Source organism: Capra hircus, chromosome 9 (assembly GCF_001704415.2).
Source record: "Capra hircus breed San Clemente chromosome 9, ASM170441v1, whole genome shotgun sequence".
In the NCBI taxonomy this organism is placed as follows: domain Eukaryota; kingdom Metazoa; phylum Chordata; class Mammalia; order Artiodactyla; family Bovidae; genus Capra; species Capra hircus.
In genome coordinates, this window is record NC_030816.1 from 83,301,816 (window position 1) to 83,329,754 (window position 27,939).

The following is a 27,939-nucleotide window of genomic DNA, read 5'->3' on the forward strand; positions in this document are numbered from 1 at the left end:
ACTCTTAGCAACCCCATGGACCGCAGCACGCCAGGCTTCCCTATCCTTTCACTATCTCTCAGAGTTTGCTCAAACTCTTGTCCATTGAGTCAGTGATGCCATCCAACTGTCTCATCCTCTGTTGTCGCCTTCTCCTCCTGCCCTCAATCGTTCCCAGCCACAGGGTCTTTTCCAAAGAGTCGGTTCTTTGCATCAGGTGGCCAAAATGCTGGAGCTTCAGTTATCAGTCCTTCCCGTGAACATTCGGTTGATTCCTTGTAGGATTGACTGGTTTGATCTCCTTATTGTCTAAGGGACTCTTAAGAGACTTCTCCAGCACCACAATTCGAAAGCATCTAAGCGTATACTGTACTTTTATCCTTATAAATCACCTCATTCCAGAACACCTCCTTTGGGGATAAATGGTTTTGGTGAAGCTGGATAAGGGGAGCCCAATGCAAAGACTATCTTATTCCTCCAGTAAGTTTAAGAGTCTAACATCCGCCAGACAACACCATGGTTCTGTGATAGACCAGTTGATCGTGTAAGGGAGGGTATCTGAATTAAAATTTGTATTATAGGGTTCTTTAGGGGCCATTTATTGTCTCTCATCTCTTACTCAACTATCCTGTATGATGACAGGGAGGCCGGTGACTTAAATGCAGCGTCCCTGGATCAAAAGGAGCCCCCCACTGTGCCCTGATATAGATAATACCTTAACGTTTCAGACAGTGAGCCTGTTGCTAGGCCTGGAATGAAGTGGACTTTGTAGTCTCTTGCAGTGAGGGAGCGGAGAAGGCAATGGTACCCCACTCCAGTACTCTAGCCTGGAAAAGCCCATGGACGGAGGAGCCTGGTAGGCTGCAGTCCATGAGGTCACTAAAAGTCGGACACGACTGAGCGACTTCACTTTCACTTTTCACTTTCATGCATTGGAGAAGGAAACGGCAACCCACTCCAGTGTTCTTGCCTGGAGAATCCCAGGGACGGGGGAGCCTGGTGGACTGTTGTCTATGGGGTCGCACAGAGTCAGACACGACTGAAGCGACTTACCAGCAGCAGCAGCAGCAGAGGGTAGAGTAAGCCATGGAACATAAGTCATGTTAAGAAAAATTGTTTATTATTGCTCGCCACTCATGGCAAGATACTTTCTGAAACAAACGAAACAAGACAAAAAGAACTCAGGAGGTTGAGTTAGCAAGGTGCCCCCAGAGCAGCAGACAGAGGTACAATCTCCACCTCCCAGACAATAGCTCCCAGGTTTCGCCTCGAGATTTCAAGGAGCAGTCGAACCAAGCGTCCACTTCCAGAATGAAGAGAGGGCATCGGTTTCTAAATTATCAAAACCTAGAGCAGCGACGGTTCGCGACATCTAGACTGACCGCATTCGCTGCCTAAAGCAGTCCTCAAGAGACTTGCACCTGGCCCGCCAGTACGCGGAAGCATCATCGCTGGGCGCTGCACCACAGGGCAGCCAATCACGCACTGCCTTCGTCCAGATTCCTCCGCCGGAGGCCGCGCCGCAGCCGCAGGTGGCCCGGCGAGCGCATCCACCCAGCGCCGCCAATCGCGACCCCCGCCGCCCTTCCCGTGATGCCCCGCGGCTGACCTGCGACCTCGCGGCTCGCCTTTCCCTGAGGCCGGTTTTTCTCCCCGCCCCCCTCCCCTCCCCTCCGGCGAGCTTGCAAGGGCTCTAGCGGCCGCGGGGCGTGCCGCCGGGCGCAGCTCCTCCCTGAGCGACTGCAGGCCTCCCGGCAGGCGCCTTCCCTTAGCCTCTCCTCCTCGCGGCGGGGCCCAGCGGGCGGGTAGCCGCGACTGCGTCCGGGAGGCACTACCCGTCGGTGAGTGGGCCGGGCGCGAACTCCGCGGGGCGGAGAAGCGGGCGGGCGCCAGCGGCGGCGCGGGGCGGGGCGGCGGGAGGAGCGGGAAGGGGGTGGGGCGTCGGGGCCTCGCTTCCTCCCTCAGCGCCATTTTGTGGCAGCGAGACCCGCAAATAAAGGGGAGCGCCGGGGTTGCGGCGCGGAGGAGGAGCGCGGGGGCCGGCGGCGGCGGCGCGGTCGGGCGGCCTGGGCGGCGAGAGGACAGCGCGGGGTCGGCCTATGTGACTGGGCGGGCGCCGGCGCGGCCTCCGTTTGGAGAGGTAGGTGCGGGCCGCCGCCGGCTGCAGCGGAGGCGAGGACCTCCGAGTCCCCAGGCGGCTGAGGTGCGGCCGCCCGGCCCCGGAAGGGGCCAACTGAGCGCAGGAGGCGGACTCGGGGTTCCCGGGCCCCCCGGCCTCCCGTTAGCCCCGCCGTCTGCCCGCTGGCAGGGACGACACTTCCGCCGTCTCGAGGCCATTTTACCTCGGTTCTCAGGGAGCCGGGGGCGAGGTGGGCGCTCCCGCGGGGCCGGCAACGCCGGGAGGCCGTCCCCTCGGAGCGCGCGTCCCGTCACCCCCTCGGCGTCGCGGGCTCCCCCACCTCCCTCGGCAGGATCGTGAGGACCGGCGGCACCGACGAGCCGAGGGGAGGAAAGCCGCGTCCGTGGAGCACATTTCACGTCGCGCAGTAGCTTCCTACTGCAGCTGCGTTGTCTTGTAGACTTCCATTTTTAAATGAGTGCATGCCTTCTAACTAAAATAAATACTGACTGAATTCAAGGTTTTCGTGAAATTTTAAAATCTCGCCTTGGATCTCTCTAAACCGCATTTTTCTAGTCAGTGGGGAACACGTAGTGGAAAAATGTCCACGTTTGTTTTGATGAAGTCAGGTTGGATATTTGATCCCAAAGGACTAGGTTAAAATCCGTAATAACCATGTTCATAAGGGAAGCAATGATTCTTTTGCCGAGATTAGAGAAAGGTAGAAAAATATTTCCACAAGCATGTTATGGTCCTGAGTTCATATAGTTTTCTACTTAAGAATTTGGTTCCATCACTAAGGAGGATAAGTGGAAGTCACAGGTCTGTCACCACAAATTTCTTCAAAAAGAAAACTATTGTGAAAATCTTTCCTCGATGCCTAAGTGTTACACATTTACATATGTCATTTATTTATTTTTTATATATGTCGTTTAGTATCATCTGATTAGGCAAGTTGGGGAAAGAAAATGCGGCGTGTGATAAAGATGAGGTTAAATTTCAATGATTTGTTTCGCTGTATTCCTACAGTTCTTTCATATCTTACATTATCTTCAGTAGTTAGCTATGGCTAAGTGATCAGTATTTTCACTTCCCAGTAGCAGAACTTAGGCAAACTACCTAAATTTCTAAGTCCCAACCGACAGAAGTAATGATGATCAAGTGTATCCCAGGCACAGCTATTTTTTTTCTTAACTCATCTAACTTATAGAACTTCACCTGTTTGAATTTTGAGTATTTGTCAGAAATGAGTTGGTATACAGAAAATTCATAGCCTTGTGGCATGGAGAGGAGAGTTGTAATAATTATATTTGTCCAGTCCGTTAGAGCACTCAGAGTCCCTTACGTTCATCTAAGTATGTATATATGTAATACACAGTTCCCCTGGAAATATTGTTTATTTTAGAGTCTTGATCATTTTCATACAATAGAACATTATCTTGCTCTTGAAAAAGATTTTTCTTAAAAATTTTCTGTGGGATCCTTTAGCAAAACAAGACCTAAACAGTATTTGGTTTTATTTTTGTTTTTATTAATTATCTCCCATTATTCTGCCTCTAAAAGTCCTGTCTGACTCTTCTGCTACCTGGTGGGCTGTAACCCACCAGGCTTCTCTGTCCATGGAGTTTCCCAAGCAAGAATACTGGAGTGGCTTGCCATTTCCTTCTCCAGGGGATCTTCCTGACCCAGGGGTTGAACCCGTGTCTCCAGCTTTGCAGGTAGATGAGCCACCTGGGGCTTAAATATATTCTAGTACTAAGCTTACTAGAACAAAACTTCTCAATATTTCTCTAACACTATATCCCATTAGATATAAAGGTGGTGCATCAGGCTAGAACTCCGTGCTATAAAGAAACGGTCTTAAGTCTTGAAAATGTAGTTGGTGGAATTTAATTTTTTCTAAGTGCTCTTATGCTAATATTAGTATTTTATTTGAAATATATTTGTAAAGCATCTTTATGGTACTTAAAGCACTGAGATTTGTAGCATTTTGTGAGGCAGGCAAAATTGGCATCCTCTTTGCTGATTTAGAGGCTGCAATCTAAAGAAAATGACTTGCTCAATATCACATGACTGATTATTACGAAGTTAAGAAAAGCTGGTCTTCCAATTCCTAGCTAGTACCCTTTCTGCTGTTGTGCCTTGATTAGTACAGTGTCAGATTATTAGTTTCTTGCATTTAGTTACGATTAGTTTCAGCAAGGTACTGGTTTGTTACTGAAGTTGTGTCATCTGGTACGTGCTAAGTCGCTTCAGTCTTGTCTGACTTCTTGTGACCCTATGAACTGCAGCCTACCAGGCTCCTCTGTCCATGGGATTCTCCAGGCAAGAATACTGGAGTGGGTTGCCATGCCCTCCTCCAGGGGATCTTCCCCACCCAGGGATGGAACCTGTGTCTCTTCTGTCTACCTGCATTGGCAGGCGGGTTCTTTACCACTATCGCCACCTTGGAAGCCCACACCATCTAGTGAAAGTCGCTTAGTCCTGTCCGACTCTTTGCAGCCGCATGGACTATACAGTCCATGGAATTCTCCAGGCCAGAATACTGGAGTGGGTAGCCTTTCCCTTCTCCAGGGGATCTTCCCAGCCTGCAGATTGAAGTCAGGTATCCCACATTGCAGGCAGATTCTTTACCAGCTGAGCTACAAGGGAAGCCCGAGAATACTGGAGTGGGTAGCCCCTCTCTTCTCCAGTGGATCTTCCTGATACAGGATTTCATGACTTAGGATCATAATGCTAAAAGCCTGGGAAGCCCTGGGATATGGGATGCTAGGCACCTAACCAACCAGAACTGAACTTAACATCATAATGTCATTTCTCAGTGTAAAGGCATCAAGAGTAGAAGGTACTTTTGACATTCTAAACTTGAACTGTATTATCTGTGTTATCCACATGGATAACAAACCTTTACATAAAACTTAAAACCATGTTTTAGCCAGTCTTTTTCAACTTGCTAAGGGCAGCTAAATTGGTTTTTTCTGTTTTGCTTTTCTGCATTCTCCAGTTTGCAAAGCTTGATCATTATTAAGGATGGAGGAATGGAAGAATTACCTGTCCTCATTGGTACCAACTTTTAAGAAGCACTAAATTTGGGATCCTGACCCCCCTAGTTTTTAAATTAATAGCTGTTATAATCTGAGCTGATTACCTAGTGATTCATAGCTTTAGGTATATATTCTTTTTTTTTTCCCCCTTCAAGATTCAACCCCAAATAATATTTCCAGTCATTCTGTTTTTCTGATAGATTGTTCTGAGAACCTGGTATATCCATTGTCTTTATGAATCTAGAATTAACTTTAGGTTAATTTAGGTGGTTATTGTGCCTGTCACTTGTGCTAAAAAAAAGTGCCTTGGGGAGTAATAAGTTTTATAGTGCATGTAATGTGAAAAGTTGTAATTGAGAATCATGGTCTGTTTTGATTAAATAGTTGAATGTTGATTCTTTTAAATTTTAAGCCTGTTTCTAATTTGCCTTTTGTCACACTGTCCATTTAACTATTGTGGTATATCATGGAATCTCAAGCCAAGACTAACTTTTCATCAGCTAAAGATAAGGAAGCAATTTCTTACTAAATGCTAATGCTTTGATTTCCCAAGTCATTTATTCCATAACATGTGAAATGATAGGTGATTGAGGGTCAACATACAAAACACAAACATACGTACGAACTTTTATTTATCCCTGACTTATATTACAAATTTAGATATTTATTTTTATAAAGAAAATCTAGATATCCCTTAAACAATGTGTAATTAAATTCTACCGAGTGTCAAACTTTTTAAAAAAGAACATAAGCTAGTGTTAGAAGTGTAAATTACTATTTAGAATTCTAAAAATCGGAGGTCACCAAGTAGGGGCTGCAGTGGGGCTTAGAAACAGGAGTGTGATCCTTGTCGATTTTCTCCTCAGAATCTTTAAGAAAGAGTTGAGTCTTTTTTGTGGTGACTTTTCTCTCTCCAGTGGGAAGAAGGAAACTAACAAAATGCTTACTTTGTGTGTGTTACTATACTAAAGACTAATGTATGTCTTCAAAAATAGCACAGTAATTCTGAGCTTTGGCAGTGGTAATCCTTTTTGAGATGGGGAAAGTGAGGCTCAGAGGTTCTGCTGTTTTTTGTTTTCAAAGTTTGCACCCTCTTCAAAAAAGTGGAGTTACTAGAACTTTCTTGATGTGTTTACCAGCCCTTTAAATATCCTTTAAAAAACAGATTAGCTTATTTGTTGCTAATTAAGCTCATGGTTTTAAGAAAAGAATGAACAAATAAACCTGGGGGAAGTGTCAGATTGTACAAGCATATACTAGTTTATTAAACTGTAATTTATATTGAATATCATCCATGAAACTTTGTTTTATAACCAAAATTCTGAGTAACTAGGGTGCCTAGTAACCAGATAGGTAAACTACCTGTCCATAGTGGTAAATAAAGCTGTTTTCAAGCTGTCAGTCATAGAACTCACAGTACGTGTTATATTGAGTTTATTCTCAAAATTTTACAGTATGGTCATCTTGGGTAATTTGGGGGGGAAATTAGGTTGTCTTATTTAGTTCACTCTTACCATTTAAATAGTAAATGAAGCTGATTCATTTGTTCATATTTACATTTACCATATATTTGAGTGCATACTATGTATTGAGACATCAGCAGTGAATGAAACAGTTCTTTCATGGAACTTATTCTATTCCTGGGGTAGACAGATAAGTATATAAAATGTCAGCTTGTGATAAGAGTTGAGAAAAAAAATGAAGCCTGATATGAGGAGATAGCAAGGGATTGGTATGCACAATTTTTGGTTTTTGTCTTTTATTGGAGTATAATTAATTTACAATGCTGTGTTTCTGCTGTACAGTAAAAAGGATCAGTTACACATTTACCACTTTTTAAAAGTGCTTTTCCCATGTAGGTTATTACAGAGTATTGAGTTGAGTTCCCTGTCTTATATGGTAGTTTCTTACACCTGTTTTATATATAGTACTGTGTATATTACTATATATACAGAATAGGGACATATAAATAAGTACACATTTATATACTGTTGTTCAGTCCCTAAGTCATGTGCAGCTCTTTGTGACTCCATGAACTGCAGCATGCCAGGCTTCCCTGTCCTTCACTATTTCCCTGAGTTTGTTCAAACTCATGTCCATTGAGTCTGTGATGCCATCCAATCATTTCATCCTCTTTCCCTCCCTTCTTCTCTTGCCCTCAATCTTTCCCAGCATCAGGGTCATTTCCAGTGAGGCAGCTTTTTGTATCAGGTGGCCAAAGTATCGGAGCTTCAGTATCAGTCCTTCCTATGAATATTCAGTTAATTTCTTTTAGGATTGATTGGTTTGATCTCCTTGTTGTCCAAGGGACTCTCAAGAGTCTTCTCCAGTGCCACAGTTCGAAAGCATCAATTCATCGGTGCTCAACCTTAAGTTCAGTCCAGTCATTCAGTCGTGTCTGACTCTTTGCGACCCGATGGACTGCAGTACGCCAGGCTTTCCTGTCTATCACCAACTCCTGGAGGTTACTCAAACTCATGCCCATTGAGTTGGTGATGCCATCCAATCATCTCATCCTCTGTCATCTCATTCTCCTCCTGCCTTCAGTCTTTCCCAGCATCAGGGTCTTTTCCAGTGAGTCAGTTCTTCGCATCAGGTGGCCAAAGTATTGGAGTTTCAGCTTCAGCATCAGTCCTTCCAATGAATATTCAGGACTGATATCCTTTATGATGGACTGGGTTTATCTCTTTGCAGCCCAAGGGACTCTCAAGAGTATTCTCCAATACCACAGTTCAAAAGCATCAATTCTTTGGTGCTCAGCTTTCTTTATGGTCCAACTCTCAGATCTGTACATGACTACTGGAAAAACCATAGCTTTGACTATATACTAGTGAAGTTCAAATGGCACAATTTTTCTTGAATTTTTAAATTAAATGTGTTGATATTTACCTACTGTTTAGCTCTGGACGAATGGGGAGTTCCAAGGAAATGTTCAACTTGACATGTGGATTCCAAGAGATTGCAGTCTAGTGAGTGAAGTGAAGTTGCTCAGTCGTGCCCGACTCTTTGCGACCCCATGGGCAGTGGCCTGCACCAAGCTCCTCCGTCCATGGGATTTTCCAGGCAAGAGTACTGGAGTGGATTGCCATTTCCTTCTCCAGGGAATCTTCCTGACCTAGGGATTGAACCCAGGTCTCCCGCATTGTAGACAGACACTTTACTGTCTGAGCCACCAGGGGAGTCTAGTAAATGCACATTAAAGTCAGGCCTCTGGAGTTAAACACAGTGAGGGTTTATTTCTCAGATGATTGGATTTATTAGAATCATGTTAGGATAGTCACTAAGCAGCTATCTATAACTTGCAGCAGAGACTATAAACTGGGTGCTAAGGGGCCTAAAGTAGGCAGAGGCCAGTTTAAAGAGGAAAAAGTACTGATTTTTAAAAAGTAGAAATACAGCCATGTCTTCAGTAGGTATTAGTTGGTCAGAGAGACCTGATCAGCTACATCAGTTCAGAAGCAAATGATACATACTCAGGTTTTTGTTCATTACATCCAATGACAAGATCATCAAAGAGGGAAGAATTAAACCAGTTAATTGAAGGCATAATCAATATATAGTTGTTTTTTATTTTCCTCTAAAATGTACTGATTTCTTCAACTCAGTGTACTGAGTTGAAGATCAGGGTTCTGAAAATCAGGGTTTAATGACAGTATGATTAAAATATTTGATGTTTGAGCTGGGATTGTATGTAATATAAAAAATGGTATTAAAGATCATCTCCTTTTGAGGAATCTCAGATATTCACTAAAAGTCAAGTAGCTTTTAAAACTCAGTTTTATACTCTAGATTCTTCGGTTATTTTTTATTCAGGTACTGACACGTGACGTATTGTTGACGTACATTATTTTCAGGTGTACAACATAATGATTTGATATTTATATACATTGCAAGAGAAGCACTCATAAATCTAGATACCATCCGTCACCACGCATAGTTACAAAATTTTTTTCTTGTGATGAAGCCTTTCAAGTTGACTCTTAGCAGCTTTCAAATACATAAGATGTTACTGACTATAGTCCCTGTGCTGTACATCACATCGCTGTAACTTGCTTATTTCTCTTTGGTTAACTTTTTAATAGTTACAGAGTTTGTAAGAAGTGTGGGTAAGTAAAATAAACTAAAAAGAAAGTTTAAGATGTAAGGAGACATATATGACTTTGCTACTAGAAGGGATATCTAGGAATAACAAAGAAGCTAATTTTGAGATACAGATTATTCTGTGACATAAAGTTAAATAATGTCTGTAATGTAGGAATATTTTATTAAGGTGTAAATACTTTCATTCCTGCATTGTATAGTGGTGAATCATGACAGTGATAAACTTGACCTTACTGTAACAATATTAATTCTGTAAAAGGCAAGGCTTAGCAACTGGTGTTACTACCTGAGGCCAGTATCTGACTTCAGCACAGATCTGTCCTTTCTGCTGCGAGATAATGTCTTTCACAGAACAGTTGTAAGAATGCATTGAAAAATTGTATTTCTTTCAATCCTTTGTGGGAGTATTACAAAGAATGATCAACTTTTTTATGAGAGAATTCTTAAAAAACCTAATGACAATAATAATGTAAGATGTTCACAAAGGAGAACCTGGGTGCACAGTATACTGGAACCCTGTGATACCTTTGTAACTTTTCTGTAAATCTAAAACTAGTCCGAAAGGTTTGTTTTAATTAGAATAACCTAATGAATTGGTCATAACTGAGTTCAGTAATAAATTCTTTTGTAAAAGCCAGTATATTTTGTTCTACCTTAACTGGAGGAAAATCAGTTGACGTTCTTCTCTTTATTCCTTTTCTAGGATTCAAGATGACCAACGAAGAACCTCTTCCCAAAAAGGTTTGCTTTCTCAGCACTTTTTAAGCACTTTATTTGAATAATAGAGTTGAAGGGACTGTCCATATTGTTTGCTTGTTTTCCCGCTTGCTATCAGTTACATAGCATTGTGGGTATATAATGTGTGAGACATCATATCTATTATGTAATGTAGATTAAGAACATTTTCAGCCTTTGGAAAACTTGTAGTATCCCCATGATCTACTTGTAATCTTTATCATATGACTGTCTCCAGCTACGTAGCTACAAATAATGTCAAAATAGGAAAGTATTTTATAAGGTCCTCTAAGTTACTTATTTTCTTTTTCTTCCTAACTTAAATCCCTTTGGTTTTAATGCAGAACCACCTTTATATTAAAAAAAAATAGAGCTAAATTCTACCTTTTCTGGTGAAGTTTTATTTTCTAGTATCACTTTCCTTGTTTTGTTTTCCTATGTTAATTCAGTTTAGGCACTGTGACACACACAAAAGGGGTTACAAAAGGAATAACATTTTCTCAGAGGAATTTATAATGCATTTGGGAAAACAGGAATATGTGCTTTCTAACCAGTGAGTATTTAAGTGAACTATTTATTGGATAGTAAACGTTATGGGAATTTTTATCCTAAAAAGTCAAGTGCTTTAATAATGAGAGTTACTGGGTGCTTTCAGTTAGGCTTATATTCTGCTGCTACAGTGTTTTTCCCTCTTTTGTTTCTGATAGTAACACTTACATTGTGGCAAATGCTACTATTTGAACCGTTTTTATCAAGAAAAATGTTTTAATAAGGAAAATTAATAAGAATTTTATATTAGGGTTGGTTCTTCAGTTTTATAGTCTTCTTTACTTACAGAAAACAATATTTCTCAATTTACAAAGCAGTTTCATCTTATTAGAATATCCTCATCTTTAAAAACTTCACTTTGAAATGAATGTTAATTCATAGTAAGCGGCAAAGACAGGCACAGGGAGGTCTCGTGTACTCTTCACCCAGCCTCCTTTGACGTTAACATCCTGTGTAACATTGTCAAAACCAGCAGGCACAGTCCCCATGCTCACATTTCATCAGTTACCTGTACATTCTGTGTGTGTATAGTTCTGTGCAAGTTTATCATTTGTAACTTACTGTAAATACCAGCACAACCAAAACAGTTACCTGAAACCATCACCACAAGCCTCTCTATGCCACTCCTTTCTTTATAGCCACATCCATCCTCTCCCACTCTATCCTCAACTCCTGGCAACCACTAATCATTTCTTCATTTACGTAATTATGCTACTTCACAGATGTTGTATACATCCAATTATGCTGTATTAAGTGTCCTTTCCGTTTTCTCTCAGCATCATTTCCTTGCGCTTTCTCCAAGCTGTATTTGCTGGCGCTCTGTTTCTTTTTATTGCTGAATCATACTTCATGGTATCATAGTCTACCATTCACCTGTTGAAGGACATTTGGGTGGTTTCCAGTTTCTGGCTATTACAAGTAAAGCTGCTGTTAACATTTTTATACAACTTTCTGTGTGAAAATAAATTTCCATTTCTTTGGAATATGTGCTTAAGAGTACAAATGTTGGGTAGTGTGGAACATCCATTTTTGGTTTTAAAAGAAACCACCAAATTACCTCCAGAGCAGCTGTATCATTTTACATTCTCAGCAGCAACATATGAACACTGTTTCTCTGCATCTTCACTCCGTATTTGGTATTGCCACTATTTTTTTATTTACTTATTTTAAAACTTTTAGAAAGAGCACTTAGTTTATATCTTAATTCTCTTCGTAGGTTCGACTGAGTGAAACAGACTTCAAAGTTATGGCACGAGATGAATTAATTCTAAGGTAAAATATTCTTTTATCAAAAATATAAAATCTTCCTATAGAGCATTATGTTGTGATTTTATACTATAGTGTTTATATCAGATACTGTTGCGTTTTTAATGTTAACACATCTTCAAATCATTTAATATACTTTTTTCTGTGGCCTGTTTCTTCGTTGTGTAAACATTGGGGAAAGCATAACACTTGAAAGAACTAAAGCACTAGCTTGGGTAACTTGTAGACTGACAAGTAACCTGAATTTTTTTCTTGTAGAGGGCACATATTCAGAACTCTAACTAGAGAAGCATTTGTACTTCATGTATATAACTTGGTATGGGGAAAGACACTGCTCTCAGAAAGCTTTCAGTTTAACAAATGAATAGACTTGTTTTGATGTTTCTGTTTTTTTTTTCCCCCTTTTCCATGTAACGTGGAAAAGTTGTAGCCTTCAAGGATATTTTTCTCATGAAAGAAATACATTATTAAAAAAAAAAATACATTATTTACTGATGAAGCGAAGTTACTCTGTCTTGTGACTGTGACTGTAGTCACCATTATATCCTTCATTTTCTTACCTGCAAGTTTAAAGAGTTGGATTTAATTACTTTTAAAGACGACATCCAGCTCCGAATTTTTATGGTTGTCTTAAAAATGTCTTACTAAAGCAGACAGTCAGGTACAGCATTATATTACTCATTTTTTAAATGTAAGAAATCAGAAAATGGGATCACACATTTGTGTTTTACAACTTAAATGTATTTTTTCTGCATTTTATCAGTCATAAGTTTTTTATGAAATAACTTTTAGATGCAAATTAATGCTTTTCAGGGCAGGCTGCAAGTTTATTGAGCTTTTTCCTCTAGAAATTTCAGGGAATGTTTACTTGCTGAACTGAGTAAATGTAACGGGTTGGAAGTGGGGGGAGAGTAAAGGTGGTTTGGGCTCAGTGGTAGAAAATCTGCCTGCCAGGGCAGGAGGTGTGGGGTCGATCCCCAGGTCGGGAGCATCTGCAGAGGAGGAAATGGCAGCCTACTGTAGTACTTTTTCCTGGGAAATCCCATGGACAGAGGAGTCTGGCAGCCTACAGTCGATGAGGTTGCAAAGAGTCAGACGCAACTTAGTGACCTAGCACACACGCATACACAACAGGGAGACACAGATGGCGTGCTCCATTGTTTAAGAGTCTGGTAGCTAGTTCTGCTTAGCGCCTCTATTGTGGACGTGCTCTTTCTCTTTCTTTGCCATCGTCTCATGCATAGGATAGTTTTCCTATTGCATACCTTTATATTCCTGCACATAAAATTTAAATACTTAGCATTTTAAATCACTCTCGCCATTTTTGCTGATGTAGATGCTCGTGACACACTGCTCGTGTGTTGGTGTTCTCTTTCTGTCTCTGGTATGGTTATGACTTTTAAGTAGTTTTTTTCCTATCTTCTCGATAAGGATGTTTGCGGTTGAGCTTTTGTATTTGTCTTTTCTTCTAAAATCTTTAACCTCCATAAAACATCTTTTTTCATCCCGAAACGTTGAATGAACTCCTGTTTGTGACCTTTGTCGTAGATGCCATAAAAATAAGCATGCCCTTGGCTTTGTCTTTATATAGAATGGATTAGTTTGATATTATGGAATGTTTTTGTTCATTATGTTATAATGTTTATGAATCTCGTAACTCATCAAAGGTTTTAAAAATTATAAAAATATTTTCTAAAATCTAAATTTTGATTAGGTGTAACTGAAGAGCGGCTTGAAAACATATTTCTTCGGCAAGCAAGGTAGCAGACAGCTTACTGTCTGGAGCAGTTGCTTAAACATAAGACTAGGGAAGGTTTGTTATCTGCAGTAGTTGCCTAGATCAACGTGTGTACGTGTGTGTACGTGTGTGTGTGTGTGTGCGCTCAGTCGTATCCGACCCCATAGATTGTAGTCCGCCAGGCTCCTCTGTCCATGGGATTATCCCGGCAAGAATACTGGATGGGTTGCCATTTCCTTCGCCAGAAGATCTTCAGATCTTCCTGACCCAGGGATGGAACTTGAAACTCCTGCATTTGCAGGCGGATTCTTCACCACTGAGCTACCTGGGAAGCCCTGAGAGGTTGTTTGTTTTTTTTTTAATGGCTACACTGGGTCTTCGTTGCTTCATGCAGGCTTTCTCTAGTTGAGGAGAGCGGGGGCTACTCTCTGTTTTGGTACACAGGCTTCTCATTGCAGTGTCTTGTGTCATGTAGAGCACGGGCTCTAGGCGAGTGCAGCACGCGGGTTCTAGAGCGTGAGCTCAGTAGTTGCGGCCCATGGGCTTAGTTGCTCTGAGGTGGTGGGATCTCCATGGATCAGGGATCAAACTCGTGTCCCCTGCATTGGTAGGCAGATTCTTACCCACTGCGCCACCAAGGAAGTCCTAAAGCCTATATATTGAAGGTAGAGGAATGTAATGAAGAAAGATCCAGATAGCGTATGGCACTTAATGCAAGTTGTTTCTGCCAGTTAGATATGCTTTTGAAAAACAGTATGTTCTGTTTTTTATAATGTACAAAAAGGACAGACCCCCTTTTTTATTACTTTGAGAGAAATCACATACTACTTTCATGTAAGAGCTGAGATCACCTTCAGTCCCTTAGAATTAGGCACATTTTTAAAATGCCTTTTGTTTGAGGTGGACAGCATATCTGAAAAGTGGTGGTAAGTTTTTCGTTTACCTTTTATCATCCAGGCATCATGCTGAACATCAGTGATACACTGTCCTGTATGGTGTGTGATCTGACTCATGGGAACACCTCTTGTTATATACTCAGCAGAGAACACTTTTCTCTATATTTCCATTTATCTAACGCCTATAAGGTCAGGAAGGAATAATTTTAAAGTGACTAATTTATTATGGTTTATTATGGGTTAAACTAGATTTATAATTATCTTAAAATATAGGAGTGTGTGCATGTACACTCATTCATGTCTGATTCTTTGCAGCCCCATGGACTGTAAGTCTGCCAGGCTTCTCTGTCCATGAGATTTTCCAGGCAAAAATACTGAAATGGGTTGCCATTTCCCACGGCAAGGGATCTTCCTGACCGAGGGATTGAACTGGAGTCTCTTGTGTCTCCTACATAGACAGGCGGATTCTTTACACTAGTGCCACCTGGGAAGCCCCTGTTAAAATGAGAGAGACATTAAAATCCACACAGTGGAGTTCTTCGTAAAATATAAAGTTAATGGATGTGATTTTCTAGTATATTTAGTAAAAGCAGTTTAAACGTAACTAATGTGGCTTTATTTTCATTAGGTGGAAACAGTATGAAGCATATGTGCAAGCTTTGGAGGGCAAGTACACAGATCTCAACTGTAAGTTAGAGCTTCAGCTTCCTAAGGACTATGTGAATATTCCCTTTTAGATTGTTGTTATAAGCACAGGATAGTTGGTTTTGCTAAGTAATTTTTATTCGAGGATTTTATTAAGGACCTATGTCCAGGCACTGTGTTTGGTGCTAGGAAGTAGAATGATGAAGGAGACGTGATCTCTCTTTTAGTTAACAGTCATTGGAGAAGACTGACATATAGTAACATCACTTAACAGTGGCATGACTTCAAACTGAATGACAAGGTTCTGAGAGTGTACAGATAGGGAAATTCACAACTACTTGACACTTTGCTTAATGTAGCCCTTCCACAGAAAAATTTGAAGTGAAGCATGAGTTATTACTCTAGCAGGGGGGAATGTAGAAGCAACCGGTATTACATTTATGATAGCTTAAATTGTAACAGTAGGATATAGCTGTGTATTTATGGATTTTTCAAAAATCTACTGAAAATAATAAAGTTTATAATTTTAGACCATTTTAGTCTTTGTGACTTTTCACTGAGTTTTAGAGTAACATATTTGCGATTGTAAAAACCAGTACAGTTTTCCAAGTTCAGAAAGATTAATATTTTAAGATCTCAATTATTGTATAATTACAGTATAATCCATAGAAGTTGTGAATAGTGTTGTTTAATGGCTGAGTCATGTCTGATTCGTTTGTGACTCCATGGACTGTAGCCCTCCAGGCGCTTTCTGTCAGTGAGATTTCCCAGGCAAGAATACTGGAGTGGGTTGCCATTTCCTACTCCAGGAAATCTTCCCAACCCAGGGATTGAACCCGCATCGCCTGCATTGGCAGGTGGATTCTTTACCAGTGAGCCAACCAGGGAAACCCCTGTGAAAGCTTAAAATTAATAATTAGCTGTGCAATTATGGGAATGTTTATATTGATTAGGTTAAACAATACTAATCAGGACTTTGTGAATACTTGGTAGTGTAAACAAATGCAAATAATGGAATTTCCTGTCTTTTTTGGGAACAGATTAGACTATAACAGCATAGTTCCATCTAGCGTTAAGTGGTTGTGGACCAGTTTAACACCACTAACTCTTGAAAAAACACTCATGATCAAGAATGAAGTTTGTTGTCATAAAAGTTTAGGATAGAAACTAAAGACTTGAACAACTTTGCCTTGACAGTTTTTTAACCTTATTTTCCTTGACAAAGGGAGTCAGAACTTTAATTTGGTTAATTGTTTGATCTTTAGATTATGTTTCATGATGTTTTGGGATTTTTTTTTCCTTTTAATCATCAGCTAATGATGTAACTGGCTTAAGGGAGTCTGAAGAAAAACTAAAGCAGCAGCAGCAAGAATCTGCACGCAGGGAAAACATTCTTGTAATGCGACTAGCAACCAAGGAGCAAGAAATGCAAGAGTGTACTGTAAGTGTTTCAGATGTTTCAAGCCTTTATCAGGGTTTGGGTTTTGGTTCACATTATTTTATGTGTTAACTCACATTAATTTTAATAATTAATACTAATTATACATGCACATTTTGTTAAGGTAGATATGTTTTGAGCTTCAATGTGCTAAATGTAAAATTCTGATAGATAACTTCTCATCATTGGATTTAAAGTAGTTTTTGTGGCCAAGAAGTCAGAAGTTTAAGTTATTCTCTGAAATCTCTATAATTTATGAGAATTAGTATATTGGTTCATATATCTTGAAGTAACATAATACCTGAGGGTATAAGCACCATTTACTCATTTTACTTGGCAAGCTTTCTTGTTAATTTGTCCTTTGCTGTCTTTACCTCTTTCTACAGAAAACTAAGTATCAACTTCTACTGTGTCTTCTTTTAATTGTTAACACCTTTCATTTGTACTGTTTGCCATGTCTACATATATCTGAAACCTAGTGACATATTTGATCCTTCAACCGTGGTTGAATTTAGACTCAGTTTTGTCTTCAATAGCCTTAGCCCTTGTTTTAGTGTTTGTATGTGTAAGTTACATAAGATAGAGGCAGCTCTATCCCTGTTGTTTTTTATTACTTTTTTTTTCCCCCCATTTTCGGGCCATGCCACGCAGCTTGTGGAATCAGACTTCCCTGATAGCTCAGTTGCTAGAGAATCTGCCTGCAGTGCAGGAGTCCCCAGTTTGATTCCTGGGTTGGGAAGATCCCCTAGAGAAGGGATGGGCTACCCCCTCGAGTATTCTTGGGCTTCCCTGGTGGCTCAGCTGGTAAAGAATCCGCCTGCAATGTGGGAGACCTGGGTTCAATCCCTGGGTTTGGAAGATCCCCTGGAGAAGGGAAAGGCTACCCACTCCAATATTCTGGCCTGAAGAAGTCCATGGGCTATATAGTCCATGGGGTCACAAAGAGTCGGACACAACTGAGCAACTTTCACTTTAAACCAGGAACTGAACCCAGGCCTCTGCAGTGAAAACGTTGAGTCTTAACCTCTGTGCCACAAAGGAATTCTGTTGTTTCTAATCTTAAAAGCTGTAGTTTTCTTGAATAATTTCGTGTAATCTCCATTTGATAGATAGTTATTAAAATATAGTGCATAAGGCAGTATTCTGGTCATTGGAGGTTAATAATCTATGGGGCACAGTCACAGTCTTTATTCTTCCTGTGTCCACATTTGCACAAGTCTTCAGTCCTTTCTTCACTTTTTCAAAATGACTTCTTTACCTGTTACTTTGCTAAAGAAAAGAGTAGCCTCTCTCATTGTCTGTATCTTAGTGCTGCTGTTGTTTCTACCAGTTACTTTCCACCTTCACTGCCACTACATTTTTTCTGTAAGGTCATTGTGTTAAGAAAATTCTCTTTCTCATCACTTTTATGTCTTCACTTTCCCCAACTTTGGCTTTTGGCGTTCCTTCTTTTGATTTTTTTTTTTAACTTGGGTACTTGGTTCAAAGAAGTCTTAACAACATTCTTGTATAAGGGGTTTTGTTTTGTTTTCTGTAACACCCCTCCAATTTTTTTCCTCTTGGGATTTTCATATCTAGTGGTATGAGTAGTACTGCTCAAGTGCTGAGTCCCAAAACCAGTTAATTCTTTCTTTTCATGATATTTAGGATTCTAGGTTCAACCCTTCACTCACTATTAGTTTTAGGTTTCCCTGTTGACACGGCACTGTGCTAGATGCTAACACATGCAAAGGATGGATCTTAACTTCCAGATGCAGGCACCTGGTAGGTAATGTGAGTGGGTGGTGCCAATGATAGTGTCTCACAAAACCAGTGTGTCTTGATTTCTGCCTCTTGAGTCCTCCCTACTCTTGACATCCTAGTCCAGGCACTTCTAAACCACTTAACCTGGACAGTATGTGCTGTTGATTCACCTCAGCGATTCTACAGCCATCCCACATACACTGGCAGTTTTGATCATTTTATTCCTAATCTAAGCCTTTGGTGCTGCCTCTTCACCCTTCTGTCATCTCAACCGAGATTTAAGATTTTTTTTCCAAGTAGAACCTAACTTACCAGCCACATTTTTTTTTAATAGCTCTTCCCTGCACATCTCAGCCGAAGCACTTACTGATCTTTCAGTTAGAACACAGGTTTTGCAGAAAGGGCAGCAGGAGCAAAAATCACAAGGAAATGGCAAGCTTATAGTAGCAGATGAGGGCATTTCATTTTGTAAACTTTTAAAATTCCTTAAGCTAAAAGAAAGAAAATTAGTTCTGTTTGCTTGATGAAGTAGTAATTAAGTATAGCCTAATCCTCTTAGTATGTTTGTATCTTTTACTAAATTCATATTAGACATTAATAGCTGTTTTGGAAATGTTATTTTTAATCCTATTTAAGGTTTAGAATGGAGTAGGATCTTGAACCTGATCTACTTTGGGTGCAAAGAAAGTGATGCATTTAATGCTAATAAACTGTATTTCCTATTTTAAAACTGTGCTGACAGTACAACCAGAGTTGAAATTGAAGGTTTCATATATAAGTAGAGGGATTTGGTGTGGTGGGAAAAGCCTTAGACTGGGAGTCAGGAAGCTTGAGAATAAGAATTCTAGTTCCAGTACTGGCATTGAACTAACCGTGTCCTTGAACAATTGGCTTCTTTAATCTCTCAAAACTAAGCAGTTTGGACCAGGTCAGTCACCTTTCAGCTTTACAATGCTGTGATTCAAATCTGCTTGGAGGGAAAAAAGTGAATATATGCTTAATTTTGGGTTAAGGTGCTATTTATAAAGCTGTAATGCCAGCTCATGTAAATATGTAAGTACTATGTATTTTTAAATTTAGAAATGCAAATATGTTTTAAGTTGTAATCTTGTACTTGGTATAATGTTAGGGAACAGTTTCCCAAAAGCACAGATTTGTATGAGTAAATCACTATACTCTTAAATAATTAATATTTTAAACTTTGCCCTTTTTTTCCCCCAGTGGGCACCAGCATTTTAAATAAATACAGCAGCAGGGTTTTTTTGCTTGTTTTTTTGTACTGTTTTGATTGCCAACATGTAGTCTCCTTATATTTAAAGTTTCCAAATATGGAATGCAGTCAAATGGCCTTTTTTCCTACGTGGATAACTTTAAATAGTTTTGTGAGTGTTCTTTTTTGTGGGTTTTTTTGCTATGTTTTGGGAGGGTTTTTTTTTTGCTGCAAGTCTTGTGGTATATTACTTCCCTGACCAGGTATTGAAATCAAGCCCTGGCAGTGAGAGCAACTGAGTCCTAACCACTAGATTGCCAGGGAATTCCTAAATAGTTCTTAATTTGTACTTTTTTTTAGAGGATCTTAAGATAGAAGGGAGAGGGGCTTAGTAAGCAAGTTGGTAAACCAGTGAAAAAGGGATTTTATCTCATCATCTTAGGTATGTTTCCTTTGATTTGGTAGTAATGGGGTCTTTTTGCTTTGCACAGACTCAGATCCAGTACCTCAAGCAAGTCCAGCAGCCTAGCGTTGCACAACTGAGATCAACAATGGTGGACCCAGCGATCAACTTGTTATTCCTAAAAATGAAAAGTGAACTGGAACAGACTAAAGACAAACTGGAACAAGCCCAAAATGAACTGAGTGCCTGGAAGTTTACGCCTGATAGGTAAACAAATCATACTCCCCAGTCAAGACTTCCCTGACAGTCCCACTGCGAGAAAGCTGTGGTGGGACAGCCACGTACTCGTTTCCACACCAAGACTCAGACTTTTTGAGCCAAAAAGCCACATTCTTATACTATCCAGCTTGTAAAGGTTAATGTAAAACTTACCAGATGAACCTTGTGTTTCAGCTTTTTTCTCTTCCCCTTCCCCTTGCTTCAGAGGCCTGATGGCGTCGGACTATTCCGAAGAAGTGGCCACCTCCGAAAAATTCCCCTTCTAGAACATGTAGACACTTGAGAAATGTTTCTGTTTGAAGAAAATAGAGGGAGAAACAGAAGTCTTAAGTCTGTGGCACACTGTGTCTTCAGACAGTTTGGAGGAATGAAAACCTAGAGATTTAAAACCATGAATTGAACATGTAAAATTCCAGTAAATGTAAAGATGGAATATGCATCGCTCTTAACCTTGAGCATAGTGACTTAGAGACACTGTATATCAGTTTTGCCAATAAGACCGTGGACTTCGTGATTGTTGTTGAACTTCTGGGTCACACTCAAATGAGGTGAATTTTGCCTTTAAAGGGTTTATTTGCTAAGAACCAACTTAATAGTCATGAGTGAATCAAATAATAGATGTCAGTACAAGTAGTTCATCTATTTAACCATTTCGTTTGGGGCTCTATATTACTTGATTGAGCCTTAAATCAGTGTGGTTTTACTCAATGATTTGTTCTTTGAATGGTTGCTAATACTGTAGATAATCTTACCGAGGACTGTACAAACATGAAGGTGTGGTGTCAAACTTCAGGTTTTAAACTGTTTGAAGCGTTATAAACATTCATTTCACAACTAGATTGTATAAGGATATTGGCTGTGATGAGACTCACTGCGTTATTTTTTTTCAGTAGTGAAATTGATTAAATCCCCATTCCATTCAACAGGCACATGTTGAAAGAGCATTGTCGTTGGTGTTAATGGGGGAATGTGTTCCTTCATTGTATTTGGGCCTTTTGTATTGCACTTTTGATATTAAATTAAATGTGCCTTGAAATAGTTGTTTTTTTTTTTTTTAAGTTCAAGGATTACTATGATGATTTTGTTGTACTTTTAACATTTTGATTGGGGGGCGCTGTGGAGAGCAGATTGATTCGAAAAAATTGTTGGTGTGCTCTTCAAAGTGAAGGAGAAGGCTCTGTGTCTCATTTTTTAAAGACCTACTTTTTTCCAGCTGGTATCATAAAAAAACAAAGAGACTTGACACTTGTTGCTTTTTGACACCTTGTCCCAGGATATTGCAGTAGAAATTAATGTGGGACAGCTTTACAGGGTGCCTGCCAGAAGATTGGGGACAGAATATATTGGAACTGTGGGCTGGCCTAAGTGAGACATTTTATGAATTGAAAAAAAAAGTATAGTGATCATTTCTAGCAAATTCATTTGCTCATTTAGATAAATGAGGCATTATTTTCTTCATGCTTCCATCCAATCCTGGAGGTGAATTTTTTCGTCAGATCATTCTATAAGTCACCAATTCGAATTTTCACTTGGTGATAATGGAGTCTAAGATGAGTGAAGATAAAATGTTCCAGATTTTCCCAACGTTTAAGTGCAGTTTTAACAAGGGTGACTTAAGTTCTCTCTTAATCATTCCAATCAATTGTAAGTATCTCGTATGTCTGTACTTGAGGGAACTGATTGTGGGGCAGAGGGCGGGTTGAAGAAGTGGTTTGTGTGACTTCACAGCAAGAAATCCGCTTCTAAGAGTCTCACTGTGGGGGTTGGAGGGTAAGTAACCACATCTGTTTGAAATTAGCTTATTGTACCCGAATTAAGGCTTTTGTATATATTTTATGCCATTAAAGATCACAGTAGAAATGGGCTACATATTTTCAGTAGGTCGAGATAACTCATAAAAGGTATTATGTACTCAGATTTAGCCAAGCATTTTTCTTTTGCCACTTAAGTAACAGTCACATTGAGGTGGGTTTTTTTCTTCTTATTGTTAAAAAACGTTTAATTGATAAGATAACACATGCTCATGTATAAGATTGAAACAGCGAAAAGTCGAGGTGTAAAATAAGTTTTACTCCTGGGTGACCTTCCCCTTCCCCTTTCTGTTCCCCAGGAATAGTGACCATTTTTAAATTTCTTGGGTATCACGATAATTTGTATGCATATACAGTAATTATATGTGTATTGGTTTTAAACAAATACGGACATGCATATGTATATATAGATGATTTGTAGCATGACTTTCCCCAGGCCCCCTTTATCCTTGGACTTTTTCTCCATTTCTTAGTATATTTAGGTTACTTACCATTTTTAATGGTTGTATAATATTTTCATTGTATTATTTTAACCACCTATAAATGGAATTTTGTAAAAAGTGAATTATAAGCTAGAGTTCATTGGGTGGTACAACTGCATCATTAATTTGAAACAAACAGTGCTCCGTCAATACTCTGTCTGCAATAATTCAAATAGAATGGGTTGTGTGGGTTTTGTTTTTCACTTTTTCATTGTTTAAATTTTGAGAGAGAATGATCCCCTGAATTATGTTGTCCACTTTAGTTAAAATATTTCATACCCTGATAGTGTGTATATTTTAGAATAGTTACAGGGAGATGTTGCAGAATTTTGACAGTTTTCAGCTTGCATTTATAAACAGTTGTGTGTGTATACTTTCAGAATACCCTCATCCCTTCCCCTTGATAACAAAGCAGTGTACAGTATCTGTTCCTTCTCTTAAATTACTTGCTACTTTTTTCTTTGTGAGTTATTTGATTTTTAGCAATAGGTTAGAATATTTTTTAATTAAAAAATTACTCCAGAGCCAAGTTCCTTGAAATTGGATTCTTACCATTTTTTGTGATACAATCAACACAACACAAATTTTATACAACAGTAAAGTGGCATAAAATTAAAGAATGTTTAAAGAAAAGATTCAGTGAAGATTTGTTTTAATTATTTTAGAAGTGATAGGATTATTTTAGAACATTTATTAAAAGGCGTGACTTCATAAATGAAATATTTTTTCATTAGAATTTGGTACTTTCTATGAGGTTAAGTCAGGTCACAAATTGCTCTATTGATTTTACAATTGTTTGTGTTTAAAAAATTGATATAAAAGATTTCTCAGGTTAGTTGGTAAACTGACGTTTTCACAAGAAAGCAGAGTTGGGGGAAGCATAGGCAGTGAAGTGGAAGGAAGGCCACTGTCTGTGATGATAGTGCCTGTTTCTTAATTCCTCATTTGGTTTCTACACTCTTATTCAGTAGAGGCTAAAGTCTGAGGATGCTAATAGGAAATACAGGAAATCTGGAGCTGTAATGACAACAAACAGATACCAGCTGATAAAGTTGCCATGTCGAGAGAGAACCCTTCCCACATGCTAACTCGTTTTCATATGAGGCTTGTTTGTGCAATAGTAAGCCAGGTTTTGGGCTTCCCTGGTGGCTCAATGGTAAAGAATCCCCTGCCAATGCAAGAGATGCGGATTCGATCCCTGGGTGGGGAAGATCCCCTGAAGAAGGAAATGGCAACCCACTCCAGCTTTCTCGCCTGGAAAACCCCATGGACAGGGGAGCCTCGTGGGCTACAGTCCATGGGGTCACAAAAGAGTCAGATACGGCTTAGTGACTAAACACCACCAACAACCACCACCAGGTTTTACTTCAGATTTGTGTAAGGAAAATATATCACAAACGTTCACTTGAATCACATTGGGTTAAAACGTGCTATTGATAAAAGAACCTTCCATCACAAACCCCAATAACAGTGTCTCAGTAAAACTTGATTGCTTTTGTTTAGTGTCAGCATTAACAATAGAAATGATCACTTTTTTAAAGAGTTCTGATTTAAACATACAATTGTGATGTTACCTTAGAGACTTGGAAAGGGACAGTTTGATATTCTTACCATAAAGTTGAGAATGATCTTACTGATTAAAATTTTTTTTGCTGACACTGTTCTTTTAATGGGCTTTGATTTGCCCGATAACATTACTTCACAATACATCGTCTCCTTATTAGTAATATATAGAGGATGAACCTTGATTGATTTTTGCAATTGCTGTATATATGTATGTAGAAAGTATGGCAGTCCTAATTTGGCAGATATTCACATATTTGCATTATTTATGCTAAGTAACCCCAATCTTATTTTTGTGTCCTAATTAAGGATAATCTTTTCAACATGAATAAAATCTTCACCGTATATCAGCATTAAAATTTCAAAAACATATCCCAGTTTAAGACAGCTCAAATATATATATACATATATATCATATAAAGTTAATTGAGAGATTGATAAATAGAAATAGTCTTGAGTCTTTTTAAAAACAATTACTGAACAGGCCTCCTTTAATGCAATAAACGTTCTTGTGGGAACTGCCTATTAACAGGTATCCTTACAAACACTGGTCTAGCAAGAATTTACTCTCATCTGTGTATTTATAGGTACTGATTTTATATATTAGGTAGAAGTTTACATTTGGGGTTGATGTTGCATTTACCCTTTCAAGAACTTTTCTGTTTCATAAAACTAAGTACCTTAGAGTTGTATTAATATTGATATATTTGAAATGTGTGTCAAATAACTGGCCTGTTTCTATTTCAAATTATAATTTGGGATAAAAGTAGATTTCAGAATCAATTATAATGTAATAGAAACAGAAAGTAGTCACTTAGATACTTTTTCTTCAGGTTTTATCTTTGCCGCTGTATTGGCAAAATACTGAAATGTACAAGATGGATGTGTCCGGAAAAGAAGATGGTAGCTGTAGGCAGGCGTCTGCTGTGACATAGAGTTATATTCTGTATGTGTTATATCTGTTGCTGTGATAATTTCAAACAAAGAAGGTTGTCAAGAATTTGTCTTCATTTTGTGATGAATGGCTCTTTCCCTTGCAGCCAAACAGGCAAAAAGTTAATGGCGAAGTGTCGAATGCTTATCCAGGAGAATCAAGAGCTTGGAAGGCAGCTGTCCCAGGGACGTATTGCGCAACTTGAAGCAGAGTTGGCTTTACAGAAGAAATATAGTGAGGAGCTTAAAAGCAGTCAGGATGGTAAGGGGTTTTTTGAAAAGTTTGGTTAACTTTGCCCTGGCTTTAAAATACTGCCAGGCATGAGTATTATAGATTAGAGTCTGTATGTGCTAGTCTCTACCAATGGTTCTATGAAATTATAAGTGAAATATTTCCAGTTGAGTCAACAAACGAAGCCAATTTATTTAGTGGTGGTTCCCCCCTCCCCCCCAGTTGTTTGTTGTGCAAATTTTATAAGTTTTTTATTTTTTAGGGGTGGGGTTTGGAAAGACAGGAGGGCTTTTGTATTAATAAGGCATTACGTAGCTATATAAATTCATATTCGGTGCTTAAAAGGATATATTCAGTGCTTAATATCTTCACTTAACTGATTTCTCTAAGTGTAGATCTTGGAAATATTTGGCCATGTCCAGGATTTAAAAATATATAATTGATTATGGAAGAATTCCCTAGTGGTCCAGTGGTGTGGAGTCAGTGCTTTCAGCTCCTGGGCCAGGTTCCATCCCTGGTCAAGTAACTCAAATTCCTGCAAGCTGCGAGGCATGGCCAAAAATAAGAAATAACTACAGAGTTTCTGTTTAGTGAATAAGATGTAATAATTATTTGCCCAAAGAAATGGAACTTATCAGCCACCATGCTGGTCTAGTATAGCTGCACACATGCTCTTTCTCCTTTGTGAAGAAAATTAGTAAGAAAAACACCCAATCTCTCTAAAGATTAAATTAATTGCAACTTTGTAGTTAACTGCAAAGAAGGTCCGCTGTAGTCAATATCTTTAAAACTGCCTCTTCAAAGTGGTGGTTTTTAGCTCTTACTATTTGTAAATACAGTAAATAGGAGTCTTTTTGTATAGTAGTGAAGGAACTCCCTCACCCCAAGACCTTTTTAGAACATAGACATCTGTATTTTTATCAGTTTCAAGAGTTATTTTTTTCTGAATTTTGTTCTTGAATGTGAAATAATCTTTGCTGACAGCATGGCTTCTTTGGAGTGTTGGAATCAAGGGCTTCCCCAGGGACTACACCTGCTGTGGAGCTGAACATTGGCTAGGAGGGTGAGGAGTAAGGGGCCAGGCTTGTAGGCCCATAGGCAAACAAACATGGAACACATTTTGTGGGCTGAAACCAGTTTTATGTGGCCAGATAGCTTGGATCATTGTTAACTTGCTTGCTTTTATATATTCAGGCTTTTGCTTTCTCTCACAGATGAACTTGTTGAATGGCTAATTTAAAATTCCAAGCAAAATTTTGAAATAGTCTTTTGTGATTTTAGAATTGTATTTGTTTACTTAGACATTTATTGACTGCCTGGCTTTGTGCAGGCACTAAGAAGTATTTTTAAATATATTGTAAGAGATATTAAAAGTAGGTTTGACTCTCCTTTGCACAGAACTGAATGACTTCATCATTCAACTTGACGAAGAAGTAGAGGGTATGCAGAGTACCATACTAGTTCTTCAGCAACAACTGAAGGAGACGCGCCAGCAGTTGGCTCAGTACCAACAGCAGCAGTCTCAAGCCCCAGGCCCGAGTACCGGCAGGACTACATCTTCTGAGCCTGTAGGACAGGCAGAGGCCACAGGTAAAGACTGCAGTCGTCTGGCCAACGGACCAAGTAATGGCAGTTCCTCCCGGCAGAGGACGTCTGGGTCTGGATTTCACAGGGAGGGGGACACAGCCGAAGATGACTTTCCTCCTTCTCCAGGGAATGGGAATAAGGCCTCCAGCAGCTCAGAGGAGAGAACTGGCAGAGGAGGTAGTAGTTACGTAAACCAACTCAGTGCGGGGTATGAAAGTGTAGACTCTCCCACGGGCAGTGAAAACTCTCTCACACACCACTCAAATGACACAGACTCCAGTCATGACCCGCAAGAGGAGAAAAGCGTGAGTGGGAAAGGCAACCGAACTGCGGCTTCCCGCCACGTGCAGAATGGCCTGGACTCGAGTGTAAGTGTACAGGGCTCCGTTTTGTAAAACAAAAAAATTTCCAGCAAATTTTTATACAGTGTCATTTAATTTGGAAGAGGATACTGTCCAGTTAATTAACGCATACTTTTGTCACAATTTGCCTTTTTTTGTGGGTGGTTTTTTTTTTTTTTCTTTTTCCTTTTTTCTTTGCTTCAATACCTCTGCCACTTTGGAAATTGTAACAGTTAATTACTTTGAATGTTGCTAAAAGGACATTTTGTGTAGGGTCAGGTTATTTTTATATGAGTTAATGTGAAGTTGTAAATGGAACTCTTTCCTTAAAGTATAACACAGTGCTGTCTGTGTGAATCTGTGTCTACCCTAGAACCTGTGCTGTGTGAGGGCATTCTTACTCATGCTGTTACTATGCTTATACACCATTCAGACTTGTCAGAGTAGATGTGGGTTTATGACTGCCAAGTTTGCCCAGTACAGTAGTTTTATCACTAAAAGTTGGACTTGTTGAAGGAGTCCTATAGTAGTTTCAGTGTTAGATACAGTTTTTCCCACCATACATCTGTGCATTTTCTCTTTAGGTGATTGAATGTTTAAGAAATTTGTGTGCATAGTTACTCAGTTTTTATGAATTGTTGTATCCTGTTAATGCATATTGCTCTGTGACTCCAGTATATCTTACCTGTACTGACCAAACTTAAATAAAGATTTTTATTGTAACTCCTTACGTTAGTTGTTTTTTTGTTTGTGCGTGTGTGTTTAGCATTTGTCATTTATTCTCATTGAATAGCTGACTGTCTGCTCCATTTTTCCACAAACCACAAAGGTGGAACTTAAGTCCA

The 27,939-nt window shown here is 39.4% G+C and overlaps 1 protein-coding gene across 3 annotated transcripts; it reads left to right on the forward strand.

Moving 5' to 3' along the window:
• Positions 1,092 to 27,824, forward strand: WTAP (Wilms tumor 1 associated protein). 3 transcript variants are annotated; one of them, XM_018053430.1, is made up of 8 exons: positions 1,092 to 1,820; positions 9,947 to 9,984; positions 11,744 to 11,799; positions 15,056 to 15,114; positions 16,386 to 16,513; positions 19,955 to 20,133; positions 25,042 to 25,196; positions 26,565 to 27,824. In XM_018053430.1, the coding sequence occupies exons 2-8, from the start codon at positions 9,955 to 9,957 to the stop codon at positions 27,146 to 27,148; spliced, it is 1,191 nt and encodes a 396-aa protein (XP_017908919.1). In that variant the 5' UTR covers positions 1,092 to 1,820; positions 9,947 to 9,954; the 3' UTR covers positions 27,149 to 27,824. The 3 variants fall into 3 exon arrangements, with proteins under 3 accessions (XP_017908919.1, XP_017908920.1, XP_017908918.1); XM_018053429.1 differs by lacking the exon at positions 1,092 to 1,820 and adding an exon at positions 1,936 to 2,119; XM_018053431.1 differs by lacking the exons at positions 1,092 to 1,820; positions 25,042 to 25,196; positions 26,565 to 27,824 and adding exons at positions 1,935 to 2,119; positions 20,351 to 21,183.

Excerpts from the sequence above, each read along its gene's own strand:
- WTAP (XM_018053430.1), top strand. The coding sequence starts at position 9,955 with ATGACCAACGAAGAACCTCTTCCCAAAAAG. Across the intron at positions 9,985-11,743 it reads AAGAACCTCTTCCCAAAAAG|GTTCGACTGAGTGAAACAGA; the intron begins GTTTGCTTTCTC and ends TTCTCTTCGTAG. Across the intron at positions 20,134-25,041 it reads TGGAAGTTTACGCCTGATAG|CCAAACAGGCAAAAAGTTAA; the intron begins GTAAACAAATCA and ends TTTCCCTTGCAG.